The 25470-nt window shown below is 36.2% G+C and overlaps 1 protein-coding gene across 1 annotated transcript in view; it reads left to right on the top strand.

Annotated features, from left to right (window-relative positions):
* The window catches only part of CAMK2D (calcium/calmodulin dependent protein kinase II delta), a 142769-nt gene extending 127455 nt beyond the window's left edge, over positions 1-15314 (top strand). The window contains exons 16-19 of the mRNA XM_029283987.1: positions 5750-5825; positions 8729-8823; positions 11581-11809; positions 13234-15314. Of these exons, the coding sequence (XP_029139820.1) occupies positions 5750-5825; positions 8729-8823; positions 11581-11809; positions 13234-13237 (404 nt within the window). The 3' untranslated portion in view covers positions 13238-15314. The remainder of the gene's footprint in view (positions 1-5749; positions 5826-8728; positions 8824-11580; positions 11810-13233) is intronic.
* The last annotated feature ends 10156 nt before the right edge of the window (positions 15315-25470 follow it).

The raw sequence follows: 25470 nt of genomic DNA on the forward strand, positions 1-25470 counted from the left end.
CAGATGGGATGTTTGTATATGGAGACGCTTTTATGTCTTCAGTTGAAATATACCATTCCTTAATACAGTCTTTCCTTATCATTTTAGAAGACTTATTTCCAGGGTCATGCCCTATAAACATCAAGAGAGAACATCAAGAGAGAATTAAGCTAATTATTAAAGATTAATTGTAAGATCTAATGAACAAATTGCTAAGTCAAGGATTACCTCAAGTAAATTCATTGTTTACTAAGGGCTTAGTTTTGTTCTTTGTTAAGGTACAAGTTGAAGTATGTGGTTCATGTGTGTTAATTAACAACAGGGTTAATGTCTTGGTAATGGTAATTAGTTACCATCATATGCATATACTATAGGCAGATCGTTCCTACCTGTGATTCACAAGAAAAAATGAAATACCAAAGAAAAGAATATATGTAGCTCAGAGCTGAACTGTGGAGTCCTTAATGCTCTCTTAGCTTGGTTGATTGTTTGGAGATTGTGTGCTGATGATGTTACCTAGTCAGGTAATGAAACATCTACAAGCAAACAGCAAACAAGGATTCTACAAAACTGAATTAGTTGTACAGACTGAATATAGGTAGCCCTTGATTTACAACAGTTCATTTAGTGACTGTTCAAAGTTACAATGGCACTGAAAAAAGTGACTTATGATCATTTTCACAGTTACGACCTTTCCAGCATCCCCATGATCATGTAATCAAAATTCAGATGCTTGGCAACTGGTTCATATTTACAACCATTACTCTGTCTGAAGATCATGTGATCCCCTTTTGTGACCATCTGACAAGCAAAGTCAATGAGAAACCAGATTTACTTAACAACTATGTTACTGCAGTGATTCACTTAACAACTGAGGCAAGAAAGGTCATAAAAGGGAGCAAAATTCACTTAACACATGTCACACTTAACAACAGAAATTTTGGGCTCAATTGTGGTCATAAGTTGAAGACTACCTATATAACAAGGGGAATAGGCTCCATACAAAACTGGGAGGTAAATTGCTCTTGTGGGAATCAGCACGTTTGAAACCTTTGCTGAAGCAGGTTTGTGAAAGAAAAAACGTGAACTAAAACTAGCTCATTATTTATACTGAATGTCCTTACAGACTTCTACATAGAGATTTCCTACAGGAAGTATTGGAAAATAATAACAAACAGTGATGGTGATAATGATGATGACAGAATGGATCTGAAAAAGGCCTCCAAACATGAGAGAAATTAGTTATTATAGAGATTATGGCTGTCCAATTCAAACAGAGAATTGGACAGGGAATGAATAGACATAATGTTATGTTTTTAGCAATAGCACTTAGACTTATATACTGCTTCACAGTGTTTTATAGCCCTCTCTAAGTGGTTTACAGAGTCAGCAAATTGCCCCCAACAATCTGGCTCCTCATTTTACCAACATCAGAAGGATAGAAGGCTGAGTCAATCTTGAGCCAGTGACTTGAACTGCCGAATTGCTGGCAGCCAGCAGTCAGCAGAAGTAGCCTGCAGTACTGCATTCTAACCACTGCGCCACCACGGCTTACTTTTTTACCTTTCTTATTGAAAGTTATTTTCTCAACTTTTAAATCTAAAGCTCTAAATTGAAACAATCCAGTCTCTCTTGATTTTCCATTCTAATCTTAAATCCAATTGCTTTTCTTACTTTTTCTGATAATGCCACTGTTCTTTGATGTTGCTCAGACTCATGGGATTTTATTTCCATTACAGCTTCAAAGTTTTTCTTGGTATTGCTAAATTATACCATAGCTCATTAGGTAAGCTCTACCCTTTTGGAATGTGGCTTGATGTATCTGTACCTTTCATATTTATATAGAAAAAGTTCATGAAACATAATACTCAACATCTGTTGGATACCATTTGGACAACTAGCTTGAGGTTGATTCACATCTGGCTTAGGAGCATTGAAAAAATTAATGAGATATTAAAAATACCATGAACCAAGAAAGTTTGAGAACTTTGATTTAAGTTATGGTATAAATCACAGACCAAAAGGCAGAGTACTCTCGCATATTTGCAAGAAGTATGTTAATTATACAAACTATACATCTCCAGTATATTAAGCCTATTATATACAATTTTACCTTCCATTTGTACTTAATACAATGTATACTTGCATATAAGCCCATCCCCAGACAATCCAACACTTGACTTTTTAACTAAAGTATCATGAAAAATGTGCCACCGGTGCATAAGGCCACCTTTGAATTTTGGTATTTTTAATCTTCACATTTGTTTTATTCATGGGTACATTAACTACAAATTTGAAAGCTTATCCATAGATGGGCTTTCTGTGATTATTTTTAAAAAGCTAAGGGAAAAAACTACTATATATACTTATGTAAAATTAATAGTCTCTATTATCTGTGTATAAGCCAAACCCCATTTTTGGGATATATATGGACACCTAAAAGTTTCGAGTATATATGACATGTGACAAGGATATTATTTACGTTACTCAATAAACATTTCTTTCTCAATTGCCACAACATAGTTCTTTCTCCAGTTCTCTCCTTAATGGACTGAGAATCATATTCCTTGGCCATGCATTTTTTCACTTTCTAGCTCCCATATTTCAGTACATCCTGTTGCAGGTTGAGGTTGCTTATCAGTTCTTATTGGGTTATACTTTTTTTAGGGGGGGAGAACCAATTGTTCATTGCTGCTTGGTTGTAACTAGTATACATCTTAGAATGCTTGTGAGGTTGTTAGTCCCCAGTATTTCTCACTTCACCTGCCTCATTGCTCATTCTACCATATGGTTTATGTTCAGTTTCAGCTCTTTCAATCAATTTTAAACAGAGTAGAGCTGGAAGGGACCTTGGAGGTCTTCTAGTCCAACCCCCTGCTCAAGCAGGAGACCCTATACCATTTCAGACAAGTGACTGTCCAGTCTCTTAAATACCTCCAATGATGAAACACCTACAACTTCTGATGATGAGCCATTCCACTGGTTAATTGTCCTCACTGTTAGGATGTTTCTCCTTAGTTCCAGCTTGCTTCTTTCCTTTCATGCACAACTTGTTTCTCCTTCAGTTCTCCAAGTCAATTCTCTTTCTCTCTTTCATCAACACCCACACTGTGTGCCTTCAAAGTTTCTCTTCATCTCTCTGAAGCACAAGTGTGATCCACTACATTCTTAAAGTCCTTGTATTTCTTCCAAATTTTAATTGTTTTTCACAATGTTCATAAGACATTTTTTCTGTTTGGATGATGGAGGAAAGTTCTCACTTTGCTGGATTTCATGCTTGGAAGTAGCAAATATAATTGTTTTGGATTCAGAATTCTTCTAAATATTGAATGAGTAAAAGAGCTTAACTTCTTGGTCAGCTCTATTTATCTAGTTGGGTTGCAGTTGCTACTTTGTAAGTTTGAAAATTGTCCATGGATTGATAGACTTTCGTGCCACTGAGATTGGTTTTGGTTTTGAGTCTTAGTTATTAATGATTAAATATACATATCTTAAAGCCTTTATTTAAGTATTTGTGTACATGCCAAGTGCCTACATTATAAGCATTTTATGATGCTGATAGGGGTACTATGTTGACACCAAATGGACTTTTGTGAAAAAAAATACTCTATAAGAGTTAGGAGATCCCCACAAAATTATTTTTTATGGATAATTTTAACTTTTTTTTTAAGAAAGAACATTTCTCTAATGTCTGATTAGAGGTTAGGTTGATGCAGAATGAGACACATTCCATGTGAGGCCCTTGGCTTTTATCATGTATGGTGGTCCAAACTCCAAATATTATGCTTTCTGTTCCTTGTTTATCCCAAAGACGCTTTTTCAAGAGGCAACTGGACTTTGTTTTTCTTTGAAGATGTTTTGCGTCTCATCCAAGAAGCTCCCTTCTCCACCATCCAGTCAGAACTGAAGAAATTTCTTGGATGAGAAGCAAAATGTCTTCAAAGAAAAACAAGAAAGTCCATCTTTGGGACAACCATGACCCGGGTGACTGAGAATCTGCATAGATATGTTCCTTATTTATTTATTTTCTTTTTGATCAATTTTGTAACCTTTTATTTACATGTGGGGTTAGTATAGCTATTGCTTTGAATACTGTAACTGTTTAGATTGGTATTAGCCTCACTGGATGTTTTACTTCTGTTCATATCAAAGCAATTAAATGTTGTTTGATTGCTGCAGGATAGAAATATTAAAAATAAATAAATGATGCATTTTGTTGGATGGAAATGTGTTTATCCTATAGAGTCATACAATTTTATTTCATATGTTTTGTGTAAACCATTCTGCAGCTCACAAACTTGCAAAGAATTGCAAGGTACCCAAAGTTGAAAATATATATTTTATTTTATTTTTATTTCTATCCCTCCTTTATTGTTTTTTTTTTTACAAATAATTACTAGTAATGAAGAGAGTGTATTCAATATGTTTGCTTCCTCTCCTTGATTTCAAAAATCTCTTCCACATAGGATCTTTTGAGCAAGTAATTTCAGCAACAACAAATGTATTCCATGTATTTTACTCTATGAATGAATTTTCATAGTTTAATAGTACTAGACACATTGTTTTACTCCTCCTTTTCTGAGATTCTGTTGATTGTTGTTCTCCATGTTAAAGCTTCTATCTATCTATCTATCTATCTATCTATCTATCTATCTATCCATCCATCCATCCATCCATCCATCCATCCATCCATCCATCCATCCATCCATCCATCCATCCATCTATCTATCTATCTATCTATCTATCTATCGGCAGCATACATACTTCTTGACAGAGCTAAGTGCCCTGATCAAAACATTGATTCTGTCTTCCTTTTCTTGTTTTACAATATATTGAATGAGAAAGAGTTTTGCAGGATTGAGGGGAGAAAGTGATCTGAAAACTAAGGAGGAATGGAATGTATCTGATTACACTTGAGGAAAATGTACCTTCCCTTGGGAGTAAGAAAACTCACTTTGTGTAACAGTCCTTCTTAGAAATTGCGAAGGGGAGTAATAATACTTTCTCCTGCTCTAGGGAAGATATTATTTGTGTGCTACCAGCAGCCATAACCAATGTACCTGCACTCAATTTATGTGTGAATGATTATGATCTAACATTATTCCTATTCAAATTTTAAAATGCAAATGATTGCTGCAATTAAAGGGTCCCATAGAAAAGAATAAAGATTAAGTTTCTACAAAGTATTCAAATAATCTTGTTCTATTTTGTGTTTTTATGTAATGGATAGATAGACAAACATCATGGAATGAGTTTAAACTACAGTTAAATCTGTCTATATGATGTGAAATTAAGGACACTTTCAAGAGATCCCATACAACCCATCTTTGAAATTACAAGGAGAATAAGAATAAATAACCTGCACGATATATCAGAAAGATATTCTGTCAAATGCATGGAACTCATCAAAGGATTATTCTTATTATATCCATGCTTCCTTTTACATCCTTTCTGAATAGTTTTGAAGCTGCAAGATTCACTGAAGGCATAAAAAGGGATAAGCCATAGATCTCCAATTCTTGCTTCTGTTTTGTCCACACAGAAATATGTATAGAGGTCAGTCCATTACATAAAATTGGAAGCAACTCAACTTGTAGCTGTGTTAACAGCAAAGGATGAACTACAGAGGCTTTTTGAATGCACAACAATCATAATTGATCAGAGAGAGATAGCTCTATGATTGAGACTGTTATTCATATAATCTTTTGTTCCATTGACTTTCATTTTATATTTAATCTTGTCATTGTACATGTTTTTTTCTTGTCTCCAGCTCGTAAACAAGAGATCATCAAGGTTACCGAGCAGCTGATAGAAGCTATCAATAATGGGGATTTTGAAGCCTACACGTAAGTTTCTTTCTGCTCCCTATTCTGCTTTCTCTTGCTTGGATATCAGTATAATGTTAGAGTATATTTCCAGAAACTGGTTGTTTTAACCAGAATGTGATTGCTGTTCTCTTGATCATATTGAGGAGAAGAAGAAAGAATTTCTCATATTGGAGCTAGAGGACATTTTAATGGTCAGTGGGTATTGAGGGTTATGATAAATCAGCTCATTATTTAAGTTTATATCACAGTTGTGGACAGAGATTGGATTTTTCTGCTTTCAGGGAACAGAAGTTAAATTCTTCTTTCTTTTAACTGTTAAAGTTTCCCTATATTTTCTGCCTCAGATTGGTAAGAAACCACACAACCAGGATTGTTAGATGGTGTTCAGCATAAAGACTTTCATATATTTAATATATTTCCAAAATGTACTGTAGATAGTGACATGTAATCTATGCAGTGTTTATCTCAGCTTACACATATCATCAAAAATTAGAAAAGAGAGGCTTCCAGTTTGCGATCATGGCTCCGGCGGACGTGCGGGAAGAGCGCTCTCTCCGCCATCCGGTTTTCCTTTGTCGGAAGACCCTGAAAGGGTCAAAAGCTGCCCTGGAGGGGCGACCACCGTGAGGAGGACCCTCGACAGATTGCGGAAGGGCGGGAGCCCTTCCGTTTGATCTGAGGCAGCTGCTTTGGACCAACGAAGAAAAGATCAGCCATTAACATGGCCGATCACTAAGCCAAAAGCTAAAAGCACTACCAAGCACAACAAAAGCACTGCGGAGGAATTGGGTGAGACCTTACCTTACCTTTCTTGTATCCCAACTATCTTCCTGTAAAAGCCTTTGGAAATTTCTTTTCCCCCCCCTCTTAACTTGGCGGCTTCTGCCTACCCTGGGAATATAAAGCTTTGGAAAAAGAAAAAGAAAAGAACAACTAAACTAAACAACTAAATAATTGGACTTGCACCTTTTGGATATTTGGGGTCCCAAAAAGTTCCTATTTCTATGGGGACCTATTACCTTATCTAGCTGCTAAGTTGAAAAAAAAGAACATTTTTTTTAAAAACTGGATAAAAGCCTAACTTGAGTTTGGGAAAAGACTTTACATGCTACTGGGGACATTTGTGGCGAAACTTGGTATACTTTTATCAAAAATAGCCTCCACTAAAGGACTATCTGTAAACACCATAGAAATGGAGGAATACTACCCACAACTTAACTACAACCTTACACTTGAAAAAATCCTTGAGGCTACTAAGCTAATGAATTCCAGACTGAAAGATAAAGGCGCCAACTTAAAGTTACAAAATGCAGCCCAGATTTCAACTGATGAACTTACAACCCAAAGTGCAACAGAAGAGGAAGAAATTAACATCAAAGTGGACTTTAAAGAATACCAGGTACAATCTACTGAGAACCCTGATAGCCAAACCTTGATCTTAACTAAAAAATCTGCAATTCAAAAAGCAACAGAAACTGAAGAAAGCAATACTAAGATGGAAGGTGCTGAAGACCAACATGTACAGCACATTGAGAACCTAGACAACCCAGACAACCAAACAACAATTACAACATTGAACATGACTTTTTACTTAAACCAGCTGAAACCGGAAGAAGAAGAAGACCAGACTGAACTGACGACAAATATACTAAGCCAAACATGGAGATTTGAATTATTAGGCCAACAATCCAATGATTATGAAGGGGCCAGCTCCCTTGAAAAAATTATAATTGGATGGTCTCCCTTGATTCAAATAACATGTGTAGGAATGAAGGGAGAGCCACCTGAGGATTTAAAGGCATTGCTATGGAAGCCTGCTTGGCACAAAAAGAAAGCTAGAGCTAGACTTAAAAAATGGGATTGTTTATGTGACCTATAATGGAAAACTTAAAATCTCATTTAATGGGCTAAGGAGACTTTAAAAGATACTAACTGATTTAATATTTAGGATTTAGACTTATAAGGGAAATAAAAAATAGCCAGTAGAATAATAGTTTTGAATTATAATATAGAAGTTGGATTGAGACGATAAAAGATTATTTTATTAGTAGGTGATGAGGTACTAGGATGAGAAATAGAATATGTTTGTGAAATAAAGTAAGAATTTATTCGAGTAAATAATAAGTGTATTTTAGATATGACTACTATTTTGTAATGAACTAAGGGAACTTTGGGTTACCCAAAATCTAAATACTATGGATATTAAGCTAACTGGAATACTGTAATTGAAATTAGGTAAAATTTAAAAACAGGACATGGATGCGTATAAGTTAAATAAATTGATAAATGTCTTAACCGATTGAGTTATAACTAGCAATGTATTAATCTGAATGTGATATAATAACCAAGGGAAACAGAGAGGAAATTTTTGATGATGTAACCTGACATATGTATGAAAGAACTTGTTATTGGATTATGGATTACCCAATCACCATGTTGCTTCCTTAATACTTGGATTTTTGTAAAATTGGAAAATTAATAAAACTTGTTTAAAAAAATTAGAAAAGAGAGAAGTGGGTCAAAGGTGCAACAGAACATTCTTGGAACATTTTCATCTAGTAGCATCCTTAGTGTTTCCTGTTGCAGAAATGCATGCATTAATGGGAGACGGAAGAGCCTCCTGAAGGCAATCTCAGCTGAGGACATTTTCAGCTATCAGCAATCTCAGAGCTGGCTTCACCTACTGTGTCAGTTGTGTGTGTGTGTGTGTGCTTCAAAGAAAGGAGTAGAAAAAGCACCAGGACAGCTCTTTTTCAAGGCAAAACTAGTGCCTTAAAGCTGTGGTTCTCCAAGGGGATCACAAGAAATTCAGGATTTAAGGAAAGAACTGAGACTTTGTAAGATGTCCTGCATGTAGATAATGGCTTTTCATTTTTCTCGCATAATGTGTACAGGAGATTTTTTTTCCCTTTACTTTGTAGGAAAATCTGTGATCCTGGTCTGACCTCATTTGAGCCTGAAGCTTTGGGAAATCTTGTAGAAGGGATGGACTTCCACCGGTTTTATTTTGAAAATGGTAGGCTGTTATCTGATGTTTATGTCTTTTGACTCAAACCTTTTAGATTAATGTTACAAAGTTCATATACAGGTAGTTCTCAACTTATGACCACAATTGAGCCCAAAATTTATGTTGCTAAGCAAGATATTTGTTATGTGAGTTTTACCCCATTTTACGACTGTTCTTGCCACAGTTGTTACATGAATCACTGAAATTGTTAAGTCAGTAACACAGTTGTTAAGTGAATCTGGTTTCCCCATTGACTTTGCTTGTCAGAAGGTCACAAAAAGTGTTCACGTGTCTCTGGTACACTGCAACTGTCATAAATATGGGTCAGTTGTCAAGCATTTTAACTTTGATCATGTGACCATGGAGATGCTGCAAAGTTTGTAAGTGTGAAAAGCAGTCATAAGTTACTTTTTTCAGTGCCATTGTAACTTTGAACGGTAACTAAATGAACTGTTGTAAGTTGACAGCCATCTGTATAGCTAATCATATCTACGGGAACATAAGCAGTTCCCAGCTGGATCAGATCCCTACTCCATCTTTTCCAGCACTATGTTCTCACAGTTCTCACGGTGCAAAAAGTGTTCTCCCAGCAGATGACCTTCACATTGCCATCAACGCTAATACCCATTGATCCTTATGACTTCCATGAATTGATCCAACCCTTTTTTAAAGACAGCAAATTCAGATAATTTAAGGAATTAACTTATATTGGGAAGCAACATTTCTTTGATCAAGGGCCACAGTTAGTTTCCCCAACCCACTGGAGGGTCACAAGTAACATCACTTGAAAAGTAATTACATCACCAGAAAAAATAAATGTTTTTGTTTTAGTGGGTTCAGAGCAGAAGCATAGGTCTTCATAGGTTCTACTCTCAAAAAGTTGTTTAGGGTGTGTCAAAACTGCTGCTTGAGTAGAAATTGATTTTGCTTACAACCAGAACGGACTATATTTCTGATTGTAAGCCACCCAGAATTACCTTGAGATAAGAAGGGCAGCCAATTAATTAATTAATTAATTAATTAAGGGAGTAAATAAATAAATACTTTAGGGAATGATTTCCTCTAGATAAAGAAAAATGAAAATGATAGGACTGAGGATAAGATGAAATTTGACCAAATCTAATGCATAGTTCTTCACATAGGGAAACCAAGACAAATGGAAAAGTAAATGACTGAAGGAAACCTGTGGGCATAAAAATAATTTAGTTTTGGGAGATGATGACTACATGTGCTACTCAATAAGCTTTATATTCATGTTCTGTACTCAGAAAATTGGATTATAATGTGAACAAACAAGCTCTTATAAACTAATATGTTCAGATAGTATTAGCAACGATTACATTTTAGTTTGATTTTTTTAAAAAGATATTACTGCTTCTGCTAATTGAAAAGCAAGATGTTATCTATCAGCAGCCTGAAGCTATTTGTAAACCAAATCAATTAATCTGAACATTGTATATTTTATATCTGTACTTTCCCAGTATAGACCTATTTTAGCAGTCAATAACTTTCGGAAAAATTCCTAACCACATTTTTTTTCAAAAATGCTCATGTTTTTCCTTAGCACTAAAACTAAGCAGTTATGTTTTCAAACTGGTAGAACTGCATCAGTATCTTATTAGGGCTTTTTATTCTTTTCATTGTGAAGAACATGATTCCTCTTTTTACTGTAAAAAGAGCTCTTTTTACTGTAAAATGAAGATGTGAGTTGAAGATACACAGTGTTCCTTAAATGAGTTTGTATAAAGTATAAATTATAATTTTAACACTTTGAAATATTAGAATATTAGAATAGAATAACAGTTCCATACAGGTGTTGTAAAAAAACTTCCATGTTTTATGTTGAAAGCAACCCATCAATATACTACCAAAACTCTTTTTCTTATAACCTTTACTTGGGCAAAATGGTGTGGCATAAACAAAACCTTTTGAACCAACATACCTTAAATGCACTTATTAGAGTCTTTGTCATTGTTGGAGACATTGAGGAATTTGGTAAGGGAATATCTCTGAAAGGATGACCCAAGGGGTCTTGGATTGTCTAGTTGTATATAGAATGGAAAACCTATGGCGTTGTCAGTGAAAACCAAACTGAAAACCAGTGTTTTAGTTTTATTGTTCTCTTTGCTTCTTCCAACTGCTATATCTCCAGAGTTTGGGGGGAGGGAACCCAGCTTCATAATGGTAGTCTCCAGATGTTTGGAATTTCAGAGCCCTAAAGTTGAAACCTATTTGCTATCAGTTACTGTATGTAAGTGTCCTAGAAAATAACTTTGGATTTTATATTTTTGATAAGTTTTAAGTCTATACCAATCTCTCTAAAGGAGGAAAACAAAACCATAAATAAGATGGCAGGAACTGCAGACTCATTCAGCAGAATAATTTATAATTTGATCCAGTAATAGCATATTTCACAACAAAAATACCCCTGTTCAGAGCACGTGAGGAATGTTTTAGGCTGCAACAGATGGACAATATTTAAAATGTCATAGATCCAATTTTGATCCTCACCTAATTTGGTCAAGAATTAATGTTTTTAACTACTCACTATGTAATTAAGATCTCCTGTGCCAATAAACATACATCGCTGTGTGATATATTCATTGGTGCTTTTACTCTGTGAACACAATCCATAGAATTTTAGATGAGTTTATCGGTGGCTGCTCAGAATTTCTTTTTCTTTGATCCTAAGAGGGATTCGATGATCTGGAGTGCAACTGTTTTGTGCACAAAGGGTTTAGATATAATATGTCTTTCCTTCCATAGCTTTGTCTAAGAGCAACAAGCCAGTCCACACCATTATCCTGAATCCCCATGTCCACCTGGTAGGGGATGATGCTGCCTGCATTGCATATATCCGACTGACTCAATATATGGATGGAAGTGGAATGCCAAAAACGATGCAGTCAGAAGAGACACGGGTTTGGCACCGCCGGGATGGAAAATGGCAAAATGTTCACTTTCACCGTTCAGGATCACCAACCGTTCCTATCAAGTGAGTAATGGATCTGTGTCCCCTCATTGCAACTTTTCTACGTAACTAGGTTTAGACCTTTGTTGCGCCATTTCATCCATTTTATCTTTTATATTTTTCTCATTCCACATTTCTTTTTGCCAATTCTACTCAAACTAATCATCTCTGGGAATTTGAAGCGATTTATTTTATACTGGGGCAGTATAAAAATACTGTCAAATAAATAAAGCCCCATATTTACATCACCAGTGATTTGCATATTATTTTTCAGTAGAGCTCTGCCCTGAGCAGCTCACAACATTAAAGAATTAAAATAAATAGATTGTAATGAAATATGGTATATTTGCATAGCATGAATAAGTATTCAGTGGCATTTTGCATAAAATAAACCACACTGAGACAGTGGGAATTAATGGAATTAGGGGCATATTGGATGTAGCCAAGCAGAAAAGATCACAAGAATAATTTCCATTTTGTATCTTTCTTATATTTATCAAATCAGCTTTAGGAAAGATGACAGATTGTTTCTTAGAATTTGCTTCAATGAACAGTCGCAGATTCAAGAACAGATTTGAGTTGACTAGGCTGTAACAGATGAATGTTCTGATATTAATTTGGCTGTGGAAATAACCACAAATTATTACGTATTGTGTCAACAAATGAATAAAAATCTGAGACCTCCATCTGTTTCATAGCTTCAGACTAAAAAATGATTTAGCATGACATAACCCTTCAAACCAAATCTCCAGATAAGTATTGCCAAAAAGTACCAGAAATAGGGAAAAAACTTTTCAAAGATCAGTTGAGATTTAAGCAGATGAGGTTCAAAACTGCAACAATTTCAGAATGTTTGTCTGAGCTTAGGGAGTCTTGATTAGAGTACAGTGTTTTGTCTTTTGTTGAGTGACATTCATGTTCATTCCTGGCTTGCTAAATAATGTTCAGGAAGGATTTAACCTCTGTTCACATGTTTTTAATTTCTTTCATTACAGTCAAGAAGTGTTGGGTTTATAATACTCTAATGTTCATACAGAAATCACAACACCAGTATCAATAGAATTGAATCGGTTGTCTGAATATGATGTAGATTATTACCCAATAATTGTTAATAGCAAGATGCAAAAAAATCCTCTTGTACAAACTTAAATCAGTTTTCCCTATTTTTTTAAAAAATAATATAATTATTTGAATATAAATATTTATACTCAATATTAGCATTTGAAGAAGAAAATAGGTTTGGCATTTGATTTGTTTGGGTCTTTTTAATGAACAATAAAAATGTTTGTTTGAAAAATATTCCCTAGATTTAGCACAAAATAATTAATGAATTAATAATTCATTCCCTCCTTTTTTCCCTTTCTTTCTCTCCCTCCCTCCCTCCCTCCCTCCATCTCTCTGTCTCTCTCTCTCTCTCTCTCTCTCTCTCTTTGCTTGTTGTCTTTTAGCTAAATGTCAGCGCCACCCACGTTGTGTCCACGCACTCCGCACTTGGTTGGCTCCCCTGGGCCATCCCTTGGCTCTCTTCATGCATGTTCTCTGAGTGCATGAAGCTGTGAAGTTTCTTCAAGTGATTGCATCATTTTGTTGTATATTCCATTGATAGCTTTTGTTTACCCTTCACTGAAGGAAATGTTTCATGGCAGTTGGAAAGAGAGGAACAAGAATAAAGTGTAAAGGGAAAAATTGAAATGTGAGAGTATATTCAGACTATACATCTCCAGCCAAAATACAAATATCATCTGCATGTGCACCCTATAAAAACAAAGGTTAAAAGTAATTAACTTTGTTTTAATTTTTATTCTTTTCTGAATCATTTGTTTTTAAAGGTTGTTGCCTAATCCTTGTGTCATAGAAGGATTAATAAAATTCCTACAAACAGCATCTTTAATGTAGGATGTATGGTAGACATAGTGACTTAGACCAAAGCATTTTGGTTTGAGATCTTGGGAAGTTGCCTTTGCTAGGATTCACTATGTATAACTGGAAGAAGAAGAAAAAGAAGAAGAAGAAGAAAGGACAAAATTTGCAGATTTGACTTTAACAAGAATAATTTGTCACTGCGGTCATTTGTTCAGCAATGTAACAGCAAATAGTTTTTTCTTTCTTTTCTAATTGCTTATTCAGCCTCATTTTCAGAAAAAACAACAACAGCATTTTTAGCTTTCAGAAGCCAAACAGTAAACAGATTCAATGTAGCTTCTGGTGATATAGCTTATGGGTAAAATAAAACTTTTCTTAATCATTTTTTGGATGTACAGTACATTTATTAAAGCAAGATGTAGAGGATTTTTTAACTGATATTCTAATAAGATGTGTAGCAATCTAGAACAATTAGGTCTTAAAAGCTTAGTATCAGAAGTCTAAATTTTCTTTGTATCAATTTATTACCAGGAAACACCTGTTTTCTAATAATGTTGTCAAATTTAACAGTAATTTATCCATTTTTCATGGCTTGTTGACAGCCTTGAAGTATGAAATAAAACAGTAATTGTAGATTTATTAATTTCTTCATTTTCCTACATGTCAAATGTCCCTCAAATGTCTATTACTGCATGTATACCTGCAAAACAAGCAGTTGAACACATGTTTGGATAATGTTTGTTTGCTTTTCTTATATAAATATAACATATTTCCAAAAGTACTGCTCCTTCTATTTCAGTTTTTCTTAAAAAAATGTATTAATACTTTTCTTTCTTATTAAAATATTTTTCTTTAAGTAGGGCAATCAATTTTTGTAACACTGTATAGCGCATGATATTTTGATTAATATTCTTTTTGGTAACTAAAAAATTACAACTTATAACAGCTTGAAAATTTTTAAAGACAGAGGAAAAAAAGTCCCAATTTGTATAACTTTCATTTCTCTATACTGATTATTAATCAAAAGTGGATCTTATTCTTTATACCTTGATGTTGTAAACATTATGTTAGAAAAATTTAAGCTTTTCTGATGATAGTTATTATATACTTTCAACCCACAGAAGTATTGAGAACAATCATCAGTAAATGTCTCAAGCCATATTAATCTGCTAGTGGGATCTGTGAAAAGATAACGGCGTCATGCATAATTTTCATTAATAAATTTCTTTTGTGAAGCAGATTTAGGTGGCATTAGTGTATTTTTATGTTATGGAAATATGGCATAGATTTTTTTTACTCTTTTACCATAGCATGCGGTGATGCCATATTATTCTAGATCGTCTGTCTTCCACTGAGATGTGAGAAATACAATGTGAGTTAGTTCTCTGCACTCCACCTGAATTATACATCTACTTTTTGCCATTTTAATACACTGCAGTTTACTATGAGACAGTGTATAGGTATTTGTGTGTTTATACATATATATGTCTCTGTGTGTACACATATATATGTGTGTATGCATATATATGTACATATATGTGTGTGTGTGCGCGTGTATCTATATATTGATATATTGATATAGATATATAGATATATATCTCCTGCCATAATGGTAAAGAACTGACAGATATATTTAAGATTAATAAATTTGTGATTTATGCTGACATTTGATGCTTCATTGTTTTCCTTTGAGATTGCAGGATTCATCATTCCTTGCCTTCCATTTACTACCAAAATGACCATTATCATAAAGGATTGCACATATTGGGGCTATGTGAGGTGATTTGTATTCAAAATATTTTGCACTGTAATAATAGTTGTTTCAAGTTTTAAACAGGATATTCCCTCTTCCCAGAAATATTCCTACACTCTTCTATCCATTCCAGAAATGTTTTAGCACCGCTGTCATATTTTACAAAAATATCTGTGGTGGTACTCCAGTTTGTGGATAAAGAATCCAGGCCATAGATGATTTAAAAAAAAACACCCTTGTTCATTTCAAATAATTGCTATTAGTGGTGTTATTATATTGTACCTCCATCTCGTAGGCTATCTTCTAGTGCTGTTCCAAGAATTGGTTTCAAAGCACTATAAGTTTAAGGTGTTGTTGTTTTTTGCTTTGTACTAATTATTCTGCACACTTTACTGTATTAGCGACTTGTATTGAGGTTAATTTTGCATAACATAAATGATGTAGGGCATTTTTCAGTGCTGCAAAAATATCTGTAAATGCAGTGACCTATTCAAATCTTGGGTCAATAGGTTTCAAGACAAACAGCTACACCAAGACAGGTACTTTCGTATCAAAAGCTAATGAAAGCCAGGTTTCACTGATATTTTAATTAAAGAAGTTGTGCTATTTTTTTAAAGGGATTTAATTTGTCACATGAATTGTTTTAATTTACCTATTAATTATGTTTGTTACTTTAATTTTATGTTTGATATAGTGGGTGGATGGGGGAAAGCGTGTGGTTTGCTTTGAGAAGATGAATAAAGTCTTCTGGTTCACTTACTGTATTTTTCAGTTTTCAGTGTAGTGTAGTGGTTCTGTGTGGTTCTAGTAGTGAACTGGCTCAGGTTCAGGTTCATTCTTAGCCATGAAGACTTAAATGATCTATCACAGTGGTGGCGAACCTATGGCATGGGTGCCAGAGGCAGCACTCAGAACCCTCTCTGTGGGCACGCGTGCCGTCGCCCCAGTCCTAGGCCTTCAGCTAGATTTTATAAAACCTTTTTGCTTTAGGCCTCCGCCGCTGTGTGCAAAAAAAAAAAAAACGGTTCAATCAATCAGTCAATTTCAACTTCTCACAGGGAAAAAAAAGATCTTGCAAAGTTGGAATTGATTGATTGAACTTTTTAGTCCCACCCAGTCTGCCGTTACCACTGCAGCCATGCCCACCCAATGGGCCACACCCACCCAATTGGCCACACCCAGCCAATGGGCCACACCCACCCGGCACCCGAAGATGCATAAGTGGTTTTTGGGTTGCAGTTTGGGCACTCGGTCTCTAAAATGTTCGCCATCACTGATCTAACAGATAATTTTTTTAAAAAAATCATTATGCTTTTAAAAAATAGGTCCTTTCCAAACAAGCCATTCAGTTTTTCCAGAGTATGCCCTATGGCACCAACAGGTTGATTTATATCCATCACAATTAAAAAGTTCATCCACTATTACTGTTCATCCATCAAAATACCATCAAGTGTCCATGGTATAATGGTAGGCTGAATTTGGCTGGATACAATACATGCAGTCTGATCTTAGAATTTTTCTCCAAGTGGAAATGACCATGATCCTACATGCTGGCACATATCATCTATAAGATCATTTACTGCAATGCCCCTGTTTTTATTAAGAGCAATGGCAGAATTATTTTATTTTCACACTCAGCTTTCATAAATTAATATTAATGAATCCATCTGTTTTTCATTTCATTTTCCCTCCTTTTCCTGGCAGCCGTTTGGCTCTTTTCTTTCGTTCTTGTAGCTTGCCAAATGAATAATGCCTTGTTTTATTTTCAGAATTTATGGAGAATTTCTGCAAACACTTCATATCAAAATAAGTACTTGTAATGGGTTGCATTCAGTTTATGGCTGACACAAATGTGGGGAAAATAACTTACAAGAAGGATCAGATTTGAGGAAAGACAGACAAGTGCAGAATTGCTTATGCTTAAATTAATGATACAATGTCATATTTTTCATTACAAATTTACAGGTTTCCTTTGGCCAGATAAATATGTTCTAAGCATGTCAGAACCACTTTTAGTCTAGTGGTTAAGGCACCAGGCTAGAAACTGGGAGATCGTGAGTTCTCGTCTCACCTTGGACATGGAAGATTGCTGTGTGATTTTGAACTAGTCAATCTGTCTCCGTCCAACTCATCTCACTTGATTGTTTTGGGAAAAATAGGAGGATATGGGAGTATTATATATGTTTGTCACCCTTGAGTTATTTATTAGATAAGGATGTGATAAAAAATGGTCTTGTCCAGCAACAGGAAGGTAAAATACCAATCGCCAAAAGAGAATGATGACGATATTCAGGGTTTTGTTTAATTCCTGGTTGCCTCCAGAAGCTGAATCATGTAATATTGAAGAAAACTTTTTTTCTATGTTTCAATTTCACATCTCCTCAGAGGAAATATGTAGAATAAATGAATATAAATTATCTCATGCCAGACCACAGGCTAATGAAGAAACCTCCAGTGTGGTTCACCAGTGCTCTTATTTAAGTATGATTCAGTATATAACTGTCATCCTGAGATAACACTTAAACTTTAATAAGTAGAAACAAATGTTTTATGTCTTATTCTTACTTGAACTTCAAAAGGATGTTCTTTTAGAGTTTCTCTGTCTAGGATGCTACTCATTCTGCCAAATGTAATGTTGGGAGAGTTTCAGCTTTTGCTTTCCAAATATAATCGATACTGCCTTCCTGAACGTCCTGCTATTTTTTGGGCTTCTCTGACAGGCAATAAAACAAGAATGCTAGGGACACGAACATAGATCCTCGGGCATAAGGAGTCATATAATTCCAAACAAAAGCAATAAATATGGTAGCTAAAACAACCTACTGTCTCTAATTATTCATTTCTGTATTCTTCATTTTGATGGTACTTGCTTTGTTGAATAACCAAATTAACTTGTCAAAAGAGAATTATTAAAATAGGTCAATCATGAAAGGAAAAACTCACTTGAAGGATCACAATTAAGCAATTAAACTACCTTGTTTTTTTGTTCTACCTGTCTATGCTAGGACCCACTCATAGCATTATTTAGATGATGCATTGCTCTCCTGTGTGGATCCAGTTCAACACGCTTATCATAACCCAAAGCCAGAGTCACTTGGGGCCAGGGAAGAGGACGTTTTGCTTTAAACATGGATTGGGTAGGCTTCTTCTTGAATAGATATAATTTACTAGATACCAGTTTCCAGTTATTCCAAGAAGCAAGCAACAACTACAATGTCAGAGAAAAATGTTCAATGGATGAAAAAAGGCTTTACAAAAATGTGTACACTGGGGAAAATATGTGCAAAGCAATGTAATTGGATAAATGCACACAAACAAAGTTGAAAAAAATGGATCCAGGAAGCTACAGACCAATCAGCCTAACATCAATACCTGTGAAGATCCTGGAAAAGATAATCAAGCAATAGATCTGCAAACACCTAGAAGCAAGCAAGTTATAACCAGAAGCTGACAAATTACACTCAATTTGTACATCACCATGTTATGCAGACGTATGCAATGGGGTACTCCAAGGTTCTGTCTTAGGCCCAGTAATCTTCAACATCTTCATAAATGATTTAGATGAGGAATAGAAGGGGAACTCATCAAATATGCAGACAACACCAAGCTGCAGGGAATAGCCAACACTCTAGAAGATAGGTTCATAATCCAGAAGGATCTCAACAGACTAGAACATGACCCTTTCTAATAAAATGAAATTCAATGGTGAGAAAAGTAAGGTTCTACATTTAAGCAAGAAAAACCAAATACACAGGTATAGAATAGGTGATACCTGGCTCAATAGTAGTAACTCAGAGGGATCTTGGAGTCCTAGTGGACAACCACTTAAATATGAGCCAGCAGTGTGCTGCAGCTGCCAAAAAAGCCAGTGTGGTCTAGGCTATATTAACACAGAGATAGAGTCAAGATCGCATGAAGTTTTAGTATCACTTAATAATGCCTTGATAAGACCACACTTGGAATATTCATCCAGTTTTGGTCATTATATAAAAAAGATTTTGAGCCTCTAGAAATTGCAGAGAAGAGCAACAAAGAAGATTAGGGGACTGGAGGATAGAACATATGAAGAACAATTGCAGGAATTGTACATGTCTAGTCTGATGAAAAGAAGAACTAAGGGTGACATTAATAGCAGTGTTCCAATATTTGAGAGGCTCCACAAGGTTCATTGGTTCCTCATGGTCACTTTGGGTAAGTGCTAAAACAAAAATTATTGTCACCAAATTGAATCAGAATTGTTAGAAAAGATATAAAAATCTCTGTTAGCATTTCATGTATTTTTTTTAATAAAAATGCATATATTTTTTCTTGTTACATGTGTAATGATTGAATGTGGATCAGGAAGACCCATGTTCAAATTTCCATTTGACTGCTTCAGTCAGTGGACATTCTGGGACAGTCTGTCATTTCAGCACAGCCCCCTGGCTAGATTATTGTTTGGTGATAAAGTTATACTAGGCTCTTCATGTATCCTATCAATTTTCAGAGAAGAGACAAGGTATAAATGCAAAAAATGAATGTTCCTTTTTGTTATGTGCTGCTCTTACTGTTAGTTTAATGTCTGAACCCTCCTTGAAGTTTTTTTTTTAAATATAAAGTTTGATGCTCATTTGGACCCTTACCAACAGCATTTGCTCTCTCCAGTATTTCTGTAGCATATTGGAGAGAAGCAACAGCAAGAAAATAGGATCTACCAATTCCATTTGCAAAATATGTGCTTGTGTTGTTGTGGTGTGCATCTCATTCTTAGCTGATGAATTTTTGAAATGTTCTCACTTGTAATGAGTACCCACTATAGGAAACAGATAAAGTCTCCCTCAAATCAATCTGGACATCTGGTGATTCTTGATTCATCCATGTAAATTTCTTGGCAACAACATATAAACTATTTTCCATTGCTAAAATATTTAATTTTCCATTCTAGGCTACAAAAACAAATTTACTATTATTTTCCATCCAAATGTTTAGAACTTTTATAGGTATGCCAAGATCAGCTGCATCCTCTATTTTATTTTGTAGTTTATTGTGAAAAGCCATAGTTCTTTCTCAGAAAAGGAAGAATTGGGGCCTATGTAAATAATGCTGCAAAGGATCTGCAAGCTCTAGTATTAAAAAATCAAAGGCCAAAAACCTAAATTTAAAGATCAAATTAAAAACAACTAGTACAACTACTCTTAGGATGGACGATAAAGGTATTGAAGTATGGATAGTCTCTTCTGTTTAGAATCAACGATCAATAGAAAAGGAACAAGCAGTCAAGAAATATGTCGCAGACTGGGACTCAGTAGAGCAACCATGATTGAAAAACATATTCAAATGCCATGATGTGTCTGTACCTACAGAAATCAGAAACATGCAAGCCATAGTATTCCTGTGACACATTATGAAAATAAAAGACTTTAAAGAAGCAGGATAGAAAGTGTATTAATACTTTTGAAAACAAACCGAAGAATCATTGAACAAATCAAGCCGCAGTTCTTGCTTGATATGCAAATGACCAGGATCACAATAACAGAGTTGGAAGGGATCTTAGAGGCAGTGGTGGGATCCAGCCAGTTCGTACCACTTTGGCAGAACCGGTAGCTAATTTTTTGTTATCCAGGACTTCCAGAAGCAGCATCCACACAGAGAACCGGTTGTTCACATATTTGAATCCCACCATTGCTTAGGGGTCTTCTAGTCCAGGGCTTTTCAACCAGTGGTACGGTACCACCTGTGGCACATTGGCACCTGGCAGGTGGTACGCGAGCATCCTAGAAAAGTAGTGGGGGAGGGGAATGAGCTGAACTGGTGGCAGCACTGCACAAACCTGAGTGAAAGATGGCTGGAGCTGCAGGGCTGTCAGGGCTCAGTGGAAATGCCAGGATCGGTGCTTCTTCAGGACTGTCAGGGCTCAGTGGAAGTGCCAGGATCAGCGCCAGGCTCCAGCTGGAGCTCGACGCTGATCCTGGCGCTTAGCCCAGAAGAAGTGCCGATCAGCTGGAATGTTGCAGCATCTCCAGGGTCTTGTGATTTACATTCAGATGCTTGGCAACTGATTCATATCTATGACGGTCACAGTGTCCCAGGGTCATGTGAAGTGACCAAAACCTGCTGCAACCACCCAGCAGACGGGGAGGAATAAAAACCAAACACCCCCTACTCCACCCCCTCCACTGCCAATCCTCAACAGAAATGCTCACAACAATGAAAACCTCGGACAGGAGGAAGAGTGCCGCCGGGCAGGCAGGCAGGCGTCTTGCTCGGCTATGGCTTGGGGGACACTTTTTTCAGTGCTATTGTAACTTCAAACAGTCACTAAGCGAACTGTTGTAAGTCGAGGACTACCTGTACTTTATCACTTTTTTCTTTTCTTTTTTTTTGGTCTTCAAGTTTTTGACACCTTGCTAGGCGACTGGTGGTACAATGGGTGAAAAGGTTGAAAAGCCCTGTTCTAGTCCAACCCCCTGTTCAGGCAGGAAACCTACAGTATACCAACCCTATACCAGGTTCAAATTGTCCTACTGCAGACAATTTATGCAAGACCCATCTCTCTGGAAAAGGCTTTAATGCTGGGAAAAGGTAAACAAAAGAGGAGAGGATGGCCAATGGCAAGTCGGATGAACTTAGTTATAAAGATGATGAATTCATTTTTGGGAGACCTGAAAAACAAGTGAGGGATGGATTGTTTTGGAAGAAAAATTATCTGTGTGATTGCTAGGAATCAAAAAGCCTGGAACATAATCAAAAATACCAGTGATGTAAGTTTAAATGACATATTGGCAATTTCCTTGTTACTTCTCTTCTTCCCAAAGTGTAAAAAAATCAAAGTCATTGAACAATGCTAACATATCGGTCTCTCCTTTCTTGCTGATAGATTTTAAAGTTCAGATTTATCTCAGATAGACAAATTGGGATGATCTAACTATACTGATATAAGGAAGAAAATTTAATATGTGGACCAGCTCTTATTGCACAGAATAAAAGAGGTGCTCCAGAAAGAGCAGTTTCCCACTGGCCCAAAAAGCCGTTCGTGGGAATGGTGAGTTTGATTTCAAAAACCTGTCAGGTCTGCTGCCAAATGACTGTTATTTCGAGCAAACTGATTTATTTGGTGTTGATGGCTTTCACAAGACAAATGTGCTGCTGTTAACATTGTTTTAGCAATAAATGCCATTTATAATTGTATCACTCAATCCTCTTAATCCCAAAAAAATGGCTTTAGGTTTCACTCAGTGATCTCATTTAATGATATGGATGACGTTGCAAATAAAAGGCTCATATAATGAATTATATGTTCTTAAAGGAACTAAATAGCCTTCTCCAATGCACCTTACTCCATTTCTAATTAAATCATGAGGTTTAATGCTTAGTTTTTATGACTACACTACTATAATGCCTGAGATCAGAATTTCATATTCAGGTCTCTATGACGACAAAAATATTTATTTATTTATTTCAATTTACTGTATATATTTGCTCATTGCATATCTGTGACTATATAAATACAGATATTCTGTATTCAGACTCATTGCATATATGCTGCTGCTTTTTCATTCTGATCAGCAAACAGAAAACACATCAGAAAAATTTCCTTCAGCAGCCAGGGTCTTTTATAACCAATGGTGAAAATGATGCCAAAAAAGAAAAATATAATACTATAATTTATAAGGATTTAATGTGGCATGCCCAAATGCCATTTATAACATTGTGAAACATCACTAAATTACTATTTGTCTTTATGAAAGGTTTTGCTTTTAATAAAATAGATCTTTCTCTATTTTATTTTTTAAAAAATAGTGGAAAGAAACAAAAATATTTTATATTTTTATTAACTTTGTATGCTTCCCATCTCCTCCATAAGGTGACTCTGGGCAGCTTACAGATTATAAAAAGATAAATAGTAAAGTAATTTAAATAATAAAGTTGTAAACAAAAACCACCCTGAAATATAAAGGACTGATAGTACAGGGATGAAGTGGCCTTATACTGACAAGCACCTCCAACAGTGAGTGGCCACCTTGGAACCCCAACTCAATCAGCAAAGGCAAGTTTTAATAAGGCCAAAAGGGTAGGATCAATTCTCACCTCCGATGACTCATTCATAAGTCACAAGTAACATCAAGTCTTCAATCCTATGAATAACAGGAGCCATATATTGAAGGACAAGTCTCTTGGCAATCAGAAGATCATGGAGAATTCATCTGCATTGTCCTGCCATCAGCTTCCAGTAATAGGTATGTTATACGGAACAATAAGGACCTGTGGAAATATTAAAATGTGTCTCAAAGTCAAATTAATGTCATTACTTGCTTCCAGAATGTAACTTTAGTATGTTTCAAAATAAAAGATAAAGGAGTCCCTGCAGATTTTACTCTGCTAGTTGTTGCTGACTCTGGGGGGGGGGGGGCAGTGCTCATCCCCATTTCAAGGCCTTTGAGCCAGCACTGTCTGAAGACATTTCCGTGGTCATGTTCGCCAGCATTATGTCATGGAGCCACTCGTATTTGCATGCTTTCAAACTGCTAGGTTGGCAGGAGCTGGGGAGAGGATCGGAGCTCATCTCACCATGTGGCATTTGTGTGTGATGATCCAGGGCCCCGAATGGAGGCAAAGCAGTCGGCTGGCAAGAGAAACAGTCCTTTAATCACTGCCAATGTTCCCCAAAAGCTCCCACATATGCTGGCAAGAGTTCAACCAAAGCACGCATACACACACACACTCACACACACACACACGTATGTTTCTTTCAGCTGCCTCTGGCTAAAGGCAATTTCAATACAGCCGGAGGAGAAGTTTACAATGTCCTCAAGGCAAGACAGATAACAAGAAAACAAAACAGAAACGTAATGAGTCCTTTTAACTCTCAGCTTGCCTGCAGACTGCAAGGAGAGACTCAGAAATGCAGTCTGTGGTCGTGAAGCAAGAAACCAACAGGTCCGGAATTCAAAGTGTCCAGGTTAACAAAGACAAGAGCACAATTCACAACTATCTCAAGATACCACGTTTGTTCCCGGCAAATGCCCCACCCCACAGCATCTCCTTAAATCTTAATCCCCAGGTGTGCCTTGTGGAGTGGGGCGGGATGCTCTCCTCCAGAGCAATTGAGCCTGCCTCCGTTGTTCTCTCCTCCTCTCTGCTCTCCTTGCTCTAGGATCAGGTGGAGAGGGCCTTGCTCCTCGCCTGAACTCTGCCTTCTCTGTTCCAAACTCTGCCTTCTCTGTTCCAAGCCCTGGCCTGCCTCAGCCTGCTCCTCCCTACAGTCCTTCGAAGCCACAGACACCCCCTCCTGGGCCTCAACAGAGTCCTGCTCTAACTCCATGTCTTCCTTGGATTCAGGCTTTGGATGGAGGCATGACATTGTGTCTCAAACCTGGGCTGCTGCCTTTCCAGCCGAAAAGCCCAGCATTTTAACGGCTGAGCCACATGTTTCAAAAACATGCTTTAATTATGCATTATTCTGACTAACTCTCCAACAACACAACAGTTTAGTAATTCCTTTTCAGTACAGATGCAATGGTGTCCAATTAGCTCAGAACTTTTTTGGTTGGAGAAGACATTGCTGCTGCATGGGGAGGGAGGTGTTACGGGTTTTTATGTTTTGGACCTTTAAATGTTGTAAGCCACTCACACCTATGTGTGAGTTGGGCAGCCAAATAAATTTGTTTAATAAATAAAACTAAATTGAAGGCATAAACTAAGATTTATTGGACTGCTTAACATTGACAGTTTTCTATTGTTTAACCAAATGGGGATCTCTAATCCATATTCCAATCAGCTTTAAATTTTGCATATTTATTGATTGCAGGTGTTTATAAAGACCTATTGTGGAGTGTTTGTCTTAGGATTTAGTGATCATATGTAACACATTAGTAACTCTGAAAATTAAAGTAAAGCTGAAAATTTTGCTAGTCCAAATTGAGATATCATTAAAAGTTTTAGCCATAAATACTGCAAGTGGTTGTTAGGGATAAAATATATTTAACTTTTAACATGGAAAAGAATAAAAACTCATGATCTTCATCCATCAGTTGATCTAAAATGAGCTTCCGTGCATTCATCCAAATTCTCCATGTAGAACAGAGGTGTC

Source organism: Protobothrops mucrosquamatus, unplaced genomic scaffold, assembly GCF_001527695.2.
Source record: "Protobothrops mucrosquamatus isolate PMUCROS unplaced genomic scaffold, P.Mucros_1.0 scaffold314, whole genome shotgun sequence".
Lineage (NCBI taxonomy): Eukaryota > Metazoa > Chordata > Lepidosauria > Squamata > Viperidae > Protobothrops > Protobothrops mucrosquamatus.